Raw genomic sequence first — 9,722 nt, 5'->3', positions numbered from 1 at the left:
AAACTCCAAAGGCATTTTGTTACATATGTGGACAATTCGATGTACCTAAAAATCGTAAATCAATTAATGGAAATTTAAAACAGATCTACAAAGATTGTTTTCATCCTGAGATAGCCAATTAGGATAAAAATTGAGTTCCACACAAAATTTGCAGCTCCTGTTACACAATGTTAACTCGTTCGAATCATACTAAGGAGGACAAACTAAAGTTTTTAAAACAAACTTTGTAGGAAAAACCATTAAATCAGAAAGATTGTTATTTTTGCAACACAAATGGACAAGGATATAATAACAAAAATAAAAAGAACATATTGTATGCCAACGTCCCAACTAAAGAAACCAGAAACTTCATGCAATCCACCTTCCTCTCCCAAAACCTTGCAAATTGACAGTTTAACTAAACACGTTCTAGATTTTATAAATAACGACATGAGAACCGATAATGATGACGATTATTACCTTCCATATGATGAACAGGAGAAAAAAATCCCACAAACGTTTAACTAACAATAAGAAGAACTTATCAATTTCATTAAAGATTTAAAATTACCCAAGGATTGTGCAGAACCCCAAGCATCAGTGTTAAAGAAGAAAAACTTATTATCAAGAGGCACGAATTATTGTTAGGTTTTTTCAAAAACTGTCGGAGAGAGAGAGGGTTGAATTTTTTTGAAAAATTTAAACAGTGAATATTTAAAGACTTGTAACTTTTAAACAAAAAAAAGGAAAAATATTTGTCCTATATGTTTTCGAAAGGTTTTTTCCTGCATTTTCAAAGGTGCAAAAAAATTTTTTAAAAATTCAAATTTTTACCTTTTTTTAAATTAAACTTTTTTTAAATTTTTTTCTAAGTTCGGTCCTTTTTACTTTTTTTATTTATTTTTTTTGAAAGCTAAAAATTTGTATTTTCGAAAAAAAAATATTGAGATGTCTTTTTTAGTTATTTTTGGGATAGTAGTTCATTAATAAATGTTAATAAAAAATTATACATTTAAAATTCTTTTTCTTACTCATTATCAACAATTTTATCAAAATATTTCAAATCTATCGTTTCATAAACCCCTAGAATATTTTTTACACCCGATTTTTACAAAGAGACGAAAATTTCAAACTTTCGTGCTCTGCTTTATATTGAAGGGGTGTTTGAATACCAACCCCCCTGGCTACGCTTCTGTTATATTGTTTATAGCTCAACCAAATTTTTGTTAAGTGAAGGTAAAATGTGTTGTTGATCAACCAACAGTTTTTTTTTGAAATTTTATTCTATTTTCTATCTTTTCATTTTATCATTTTTACTTATTTATTTATTAGCAATGGTACGTTGTCGAAGGTACAAAACATTGAATCCCAAATATGTAGAATAGGAAAAATGAGCGAATACGTCGAAGAAATTGAAGAAAACCAATTTATTTATAAAGTAGAGTTTAATCAAATAAGTGAATTGATTCTTACCTTAGTAAAAGTTAAAGTTGTTTGATTTATTAGTATAATTTTTTTTTCTCTTGTTCCCTTGCTGGACCGAACACTTATAAAAATGGCACGTAATTTCAATAGCGATGAGTACCTGACTGATGATGGTGCCGAGGAGGGGGAAACGGTCGCCGGTGGTCCCCCCGGAAACAATCCGGAGAATAGAGATAGAATTAGGCAGATTCTTAAGTTGCCAGATTTTTATCATAAAGAACCTAATGTTTGGTTTGCTGAGGTAGAATTACTCTTCGATTACACCGGTATTCGAACAGATAGAACCAAGGCTGGGGCAGTAATGGCCGCGTTGGATTTCGAGACAATAATGACAATCAGCGACATTATCACTCACGAAGTACCCCCTCCAGATTTATATAGACAAATAAAGCAACACCTTATTGCAAGTTTTTCGGTATCTTCGGAATCGCGTCTCAGACAACTATTAAAGGGCGAATTGTCCGGTGAAGGGAAACCTTCCTTAATCCTTAGTCGCATCCGAAACCTTAGTCAGGATAAATGTAGCGACGAGGTTATCAGAACGGTTTTTCTTGATCAATTACCAAGTAACTGCAGATCAGCATTAGCGTTGGTCGACGTAACGGACATAAATAAATTAGCCGAATTAGCCGATCGTTTCGTTGAGGAAGCCGGTCAGAATTCTTCTTGCACGTCCGCAGTCGTACAAAACACCAACGATGAATTGCTTCAAAGAATCGACGCATTGTCCGTCAAGGTCGATGCAATTTCCGCCCAGAATAGATTCCGTTCTAATCAACGCTCAGGATTTTATCAAAAATGAGATAGAAGCAAGTCAGAAAAAAGAAATTTCAGTAACGGAAATAACTCGAATTTTTAAAATAAAAATTTTAATAACAATAATTATGGCAGGAAAAATAATTTCAATGAAAAAGAGAACTCTTTATGCTTCTATCACAGAAAATTTGGCAATAATGCTCGTAAGTGTGTACCACCTTGCATCTTGCAACCAATTACCTCTTCTTTGGGAAACTGAGCAAGCCGCGTGTAGTTCATTTAACTGATAATATTATTTCTTCTAAACGTTTACATATTAATGATCGTATTTCAGGATTAACATTTTTGATAGATACCGGTTCGGATTTCTCCTTAATTCCTGCAAATTCACAAGATAAACTTACCCCCACCAACCATGTCATTTATGCTGCAAATAATTCGCAGATAAATACATTTGGTGAGCGCGTATTATCAATTGATTTGAGTCTTGGTCGTAATTTTCCATGGAATTTTTGCATAGCATCAGTGCCTTACCCCATTATCGGTGCCGATTTTCTGAACCACTTTGGATTATCGGTTGATATCAAAAATCGTAAACTCACAGATGCACATTCAGGCTGTGAAACTAAATGTAAAGTTAAAATCGCTTCTATAACAGATATTAGTTCAATTGACAAATCAAGTCGTTTTTATCAAATTTTATTAAATTATCCTGAAATTACGAACCTGGGAAATGACAAACAACCTTTCACTCATGGTATATTTCACCACATTGTAACAAATGGTCTTCCGGTTTCGCAGCGTCCACGTAGATTTCCTCCGGACAAGTTAGTTGCAGCAAAAGCACACTTTAAATCCATGATTGATTCTGGTAAATGTCGAGCCTCTAGTAGCTCTAACGCATCCCCTATTCACATGGTCCAGAAATCAGATGGTCAGTAGAGAGTTTGTGGGGACTACAGAATGTTGAATAGTGTTACCATCCCGGATAAGTTTCCAATACCATTTCTTCACGATTTTACTATGAACCTTCGTAATAAAAAAATCTTTTCGAAACTCGACTTACACGCGGCGTATCATCTAATTCCTGTATTCCCCGACGATGTACCTAAAACGGAGGTAACTACCCCCTTTGGACTGTTTGAGTTCCTGTGCATGACATTTGGTTTGCGGAATGCAGGACAAACATTCCAAAGGTACATGTTTAAGGCTCTAGGGGATTTGGATTTTGTTTTTGTTTATTTAGATGACATCCTGATAGCGTCCCGCGATATGAAGGAGCATGAGGATCATCTTAACATAGTGTTTAATAGATTAAAATTATACTCTTTAAGTCTTAACTTAGACGAACTTTGAACGCCTTTTTACATGACACACGCAAAAATGACAAGCGTGAAGTTAATTGGACACCTGATGCCGAAAAGGCCTTCGTCGTATTAAAGGAAGCTCTTGCTCAAGCTACTCTTCTGGCTTTTCTTTCCCCTGAAGCTCCCACACGTTTAGTAACGGAAGCTTCAGACTTAGGAATGGGAGCAACCTTAGAGCAATTTTTGGATGGTGCGTAGCGTCCTTTAGCTTTTTTCTCAAGAAAATTTAATACAGCGCAAACTAAGTATAGTGCGTATGATCGAGAGTTGACTGCAATTTATGAAGCCGTTAAATTCTTCCGTTACATTCTAGAAGGTCACGAATTTACAATCTGCACAGATCATAAACCTTTAGTTTATGCTCTACAGAAAAGCACAGAAAAACCTCCACCCAGACAACAAAGGCAACTTTCTTTTTTATCAGAATTTACAAACGTGATTGAGTATCTTCCAGGTGAGACTAATGTAGTGTCCGATTCCTTATCTCGCGCAGATGTGATTAGCTTCCCCACGGAAATTAATCTAAACGAGCTTTCACAAGCTCAAATCGTCGATGAGGAGTTTCCAGCAATTTCCAATAACAATACTACTTCTTTAAAATTGAAAAGATTCGACTGGAATAACACTTCATTAATTTGTGATGTGTCAGGTGATAATCTTCGTCCCTAAATTCCTTCTTCCATGCGAAGGCGAATGTTTAATCTTCTCCATAATACTGCTCATCCTGGGGGAAAGCTCACTACTCGATTAATACAAAAAAGATATGTTTGGCCTAGCATGAACAGGGACATAAAGGGGTGGTGTCAATCTTGTCTTCATTGCCAGCGATCAAAAGTCTGGAGACATAATATACTGCTTCCTTCTCAATTTGTTGCTCCGGATAGTCGTTTTCGACACGTTCATATGGACATCATCGGTCCATTACCGGAATGTGAAGGCTACAGGTATTGTCTCACATTGATAGACAGGTTTTCTCGTTGGCCTGAAGCCGTTCCACTAAAAAATATAGAGGCGATGACTGTTTGCCGTGCATTCTTCGACTGTTGGATCTCTCGTTTTGGTTCGCCTGAGACTCTCTCAACAAACCAGGGTAGCCAATTTGAGTCGAGATTGTTTTCTGCATTGTTAAAACTTTCTGGTTGCAATAGGATTCGAACGACACCTTATCACCCCGCAGCAAACGGATTGGTTGAACGCTGGCACCGCACGCTTAAGGCTGCAATTATGTGCCACAATAACCTTAAGTGGATTCATTCGCTTTCCACAGTCATGTTGGGACTTAGAAATAATGTTTTGGATTCGGGGGCATCGCCGGCCGAATACCTCTACGGTACCACCCTCAGAATACCGGGCGAATTTGTTATTCCGGAAGATTTTTCCGCGAATCGTCAAATCTTCATAGAAGAATTTCGGGAACATATGAAATTGGTTAAGCCAGTGCCGGTCGAGCACAGGCACAAGAGAAAGATTTTCTTTTTCAAAGATTTGTACTCTTGTTCCCACGTGTTTGTTAAAGTTGGTCCAATTAAAAAAGCTTTGGAATGTCCATACTTAGGTCCGTATAAGGTCATTAAACGTATATCGGACAGAGTTTTTGAGGTAGAGCTTAATGGTATCAATAAACAAATTTCGGTAGAGAATTTAAGCCCGCGTTTTTTGCTCTCAGTGACAGCGACAGTCCTATTGAGCTTTCAAGTGAAGAGCTTTTTGAATTGCCTTCTACTTCGAGTGGTGTTTCAGGTGCATCTAGTGTCCCTAATCAATCCAGCATTCCATTGAATGCGAAGTATTATTTAAATATGTGTGATAACCACATTTTTTTTATATATGTTTACGATCGATCGTCGTTATATCACATACATTATTTATTATATTATTATTTATATTATATTTGCTAAAAGATTATTTATTATTTAAAGAATTATTTAAACTTTATATAGACTTACTCGCACAATAATGAGATGCGAGATCGCAAGTTTCTCTCTCGCGAAGAAAACGGATAGAACATCCGGCGCGCGACGATTCTTCTGTCTCATGCGTAAAGAGAGAAGAAGTATGAGAGATCATGTGTAATTTCTATTAATTGTACAGTTGCGTACGGGACCACGCTTGAGTGACTACTTAATTCGTATATATATATATATTTTATTTCAATAAAGTAATATTTTAACATTATTAGTCCAGTCTTATTTTAATTATTGGGAACACGCATGAGGATATGGGAATCCTTCTGATGACATTTTACAATAAATATATTTAAATATTAACACTAAAATTCCATTCATTTTTTTGAGAATTTGAAATTGAATTAATTTTACAAAACCTACTGATGATTTTTTATCACTTACCAATATATTTTGTTCACTTACATATTCGATAAAATAGAAAATAAAATTAATTATTAATTTAATTGAATTAATCAAATAAAACTAGAATATTTATTACATTTAGTGAAAAAAAATGTGACGAAAAAAACATTTTTTGTTAAGAATAATAATAAAATTTGTGTTGTTTAATGACAAAAAAATATTAAGATGTCCTTTTTTGTTATTTTCGAGATATTAATTAATGAATTAATTAATGTTAATAAAAAATGAAATATTTCACAAATAAATTAAGTTATTGCAATTCTAAAAAGTTCTAATTCTAAGTTCTTTCAATTGAAAGTTTACGTAATTCCGCATCCAACGAGCTTTATATGGACTATTTTGAATTATAGGATTTTTTATAAACAATTACCATGTAAGCCAATTGTTTATTAATAATCCACTAAACCAAAGTACTTCATGTATAGTTCGTTAGATGCGGAATTTTGTAAACTTTCATTTAGTAAGGTCAGAGTTACGATACCTTTATACTTTTATAAAATATTTTTATTGTTACTAGAAAATCATTGAAATTTTACTTTTTAGTAAAAAAACGGGGTTAGAAAAAATTTCCGATGTTAGGAAACGATTGAAATAAAATATTCTAATCCTAAAATTGTCATGAAGTAGGACAAAAAATTATAACAATTTTTTTGTTATAAACAATAGTGAACAGCGTACGAAATTCTGAAATTTTCTTTTTTTCTGAAAAATCGGGACTAATAAAAATTCTAAGGTTTTAAGAAATGATATGAACTTAATATTTTGATACAAGTGGTGATCATGAGTAAAAAAATATGTACGAGAAGCAGGCTTAAAGTGCCTACATCATAAGGTTTCGTGGCTTTTAATGAGTCATTTTGAATAATAACTATCATTAAAAATAATCTTATGTCTTAAGTCAGTAGTCTCCTTTATAGACTTAAAAAAATCGATTTTTTTTGTCTTAAATCTCTTCCAAAACTATCGAAGAATATGTCTTTAAAATTTTAGAGGCCAATTCGACATATTTTGGAAGATAGAAGAGATTTTGTGACCGCCCGTCGAGCAGGTGTGAATGCTAGGGCAGACCCCATGGCGCGTGCGCTCTTCCCCTTCATGCGTTGTATTGTTTACCTAACCTTTCATATTTGTAGTTTCTATAAGGTCTGCGTTGAGTAGTCGTACACAATATAACGGTAAACTACAGCTCTCGGCATCGGCTTCTACACTGCTATTTGTCGCGTCAGTTTTCAGTTTTATTTCTGATTTTGCCGAGTGTACATCGAAATGTCAAGCTACCCGAAAGGTGATCTAAGTAAAAGACAGCGTTCCTCGAAACCGCGAAAGCGAAAATTTCACGGCAATCGTTTTACTAGTGCATCATCGGACGACGGAGACTTAAATACGAACCGCAGTGAACAAAAGTTAAAGACAGCAAGCAACGATGATATCATTATTCATTCAGCGCACTGATATCGCATAATTGATTTCATATCAGTGTTTTTTGCCATTTCGGAAATCGCAATTTGCAGACCATGTAACCAAAAATTAACTTTTGCAGAAAGCGGTCATCGTGGCCTCGGATTTAAAATTGTTGTCGTGTGTATGTGCGGTCGACGCGAAATTCAGTCAGGACCATTGATAAATACCGGCTACGAAATCAACAGACGATTTGTTTTTGTTATGAGGCTTCTTGGTGTCGGGCGAGAAGGGATAAACGTATCCTGCGGCCTTATGGATATGTCTGCAGGTTTTGCAAAATCTACATATCAAAAAATCGTTGAGCATTTGTACTCAGCGTCGAAGACAGTGTTCGAGACACCTGTGAAAAAGCTGTCAAGGAAGAAAAAAAAAACCTTGAACATGAAAGACCTGAGAATCATTTGAAGGTTTCGGGCGATTTATTGACGCGGTGTTTAGGCGGACACACACAAAACTCGAACGAAGCGTTTAATTCGCTTGTATGGCGCCTAAACCCAAAGCACGTGAATTCCGGCTCAAAAATTGAAGGAATCGCGGCAAATTTGGCTACAGGGATTTTTAATGAAGGGTATTCATCTGTGTTGACCATTATGCAAATGCTCGGTATTGTTATCGGACAGCAATGCAAAAATTTTGCCGATAATGTCGACGCGGAACGCATAAAGAGGGAAAACCGGCGCTCGTTATTTTCGAGCAAGGGGGCTAGGACAGCTCGACGAGAAGAAAATCTTCGACAAATTGAGTTCTTCGAGGAAGAGGAAGGACTACTATATGGGCCAGGAATAACTGATTAAAATTTAATTAGGATAACTATACAAAAAATTAGATTTTTTAAACCTAAAACTTTAAGGGATCATTCTGGTTTATAATTTTTAAAAAATCGTTTTTTTTACATTTTTCAAAAGTATATGTATCCAAAAGTATTGTGTAAAAATTGTAGAACAATCGGAACAGTCTAACTGTGTTAATAGCTATATTATTCTGTTACGGTATCTTCTCTCACTGAGAGCGCGGTATCGCGCACTCACTGAACGCGCGAGATCCGTACGTGGATAATCCATAATTTTCATTATGGATAGAAAATTTAAAAAAAATAGTAAAAATCGGCCGGGTAGACCAGCTAAAAAGAGAAAATTTTGTGGAAATCAATTTACTGACGAGTGTGAAAGTGTCTTTGGAAGTAAATCGGCTGAAAAATTGAAAAAATCGAAAGATACGACTGTTGATGTGCAAATCGACCAAACGTCTGGCTATAGTATTATAAATTTTTTTCTTGTCTTTTCCATGTTGTCGCGATATTTAAAGTGTAAAGATTGTAACAGAGAAGTGTCGTTCACTAAATATGGAGAGCGAGGATTAGGTTTCAAAGTGTGTTTGAGTTGTTTCTGCGGAGAAAAATTCATTGACTCGTGTTCAATGATTGGAACTGGTTATGAAGTGAATCGTCGCTTAGTATTTGTAATGCGTTTACTTGGAGTTCGCATTCATGGCATAGAAAAATTTTGTAACCTTATGGATTTAGGTAAAGGATTAAGTATATCTGCTTATTATGGAATTGTTGATAGCATCATCGTTGCCGTCGATACTGTTTTTGATTTGGTGTCGCATAAAGCTGTTACCGAAGAAAAAATCGAAAATAAGAAAAATGGACAACCAGAGGATATATTAACTGTTTCTGGTGATGGCTCGTGGGCCAAACGAGGTTTCTCTTCTCGAATAGGAATTGTTTCCCTAATCTTTAAACATACAGGAAAAATCGTGGATGTTGCAATAAGGTCAAGTTACTGCAAAGCATGCGAGTGGTGGAAAAGAAAAGAAAACGATGTGAACTATCCAGCCTGGCAGGAAAATCATCAAGAAGAATGTAGTGCAAATCATGAAGGCAGTGCTGGAAAGATGGAAGTGGACGGCATTGTTGAGATGTTTCTTCGATCGTTTGAAAAATTTGCTGTGAAGTATGGATTTTACATTGGTGACGGAGATTCTAAGACATTCAAAATGCTGCTCAATGTTTTCCCGTATGGTGAAAATTTTATTGTAAAAAAATTAGAATGTGTTTTACATGTTGCAAAACGGATTTTTAAGCGCGCTAATGAGGCAAGAAAAGCTCTTGTTCAAAAAAAGAAAGTCTTAAAGCAAGCAGAAAATAAAAAAAACCAGAGGAAATAACACCAGCAAAAAAACTACAGTAAAAAAGTTGTTGCCAAAAAAAAAGTTGTCATAAAAAAAGTTCCTGTAGTTAAAACTCAGCAGCTGACAATAAAGTTAATGAAAGAATTGTCGAATAATTACGGATTAGCTGTTC

At 35.1% G+C, this 9,722-nt stretch overlaps 2 protein-coding genes across 2 annotated transcripts; both read left to right on the top strand.

Moving 5' to 3' along the window:
- The first annotated feature begins 1,534 nt into the window (after positions 1-1,534).
- On the top strand, positions 1,535-2,266 carry LOC127277845 (uncharacterized). The gene has a single exon (XM_051299236.1). It carries the CDS (start codon positions 1,535-1,537, stop codon positions 2,264-2,266), a length of 732 nt encoding a protein of 243 aa, XP_051155193.1.
- Positions 2,267-4,364: 2,098 nt separating this feature from the next.
- LOC127277843 (uncharacterized protein K02A2.6-like) lies at positions 4,365-5,366 on the top strand. Its single transcript, XM_051299234.1, has one exon. The coding sequence runs from the start codon at positions 4,365-4,367 to the stop codon at positions 5,364-5,366; it is 1,002 nt and encodes a 333-aa protein (XP_051155191.1).
- Positions 5,367-9,722: the final 4,356 nt, after the last annotated feature.

Source organism: Leptopilina boulardi, unplaced genomic scaffold (genome assembly GCF_019393585.1).
Source record: "Leptopilina boulardi isolate dan_hultmark-lab unplaced genomic scaffold, ZJU_Lbou_2.1 LbouV2_183, whole genome shotgun sequence".
NCBI classification, from domain to species: Eukaryota; Metazoa; Arthropoda; class Insecta; order Hymenoptera; family Figitidae; genus Leptopilina; species Leptopilina boulardi.
This window is presented reverse-complemented; position numbering and strand designations above follow the sequence as displayed.

Excerpts from the sequence above, each read along its gene's own strand:
- LOC127277845 (XM_051299236.1), top strand. The coding sequence starts at position 1,535 with ATGGCACGTAATTTCAATAGCGATGAGTACCTGACTGATGATGGTGCC.
- LOC127277843 (XM_051299234.1), top strand. The coding sequence starts at position 4,365 with ATGAACAGGGACATAAAGGGGTGGTGTCAATCTTGTCTTCATTGCCAG.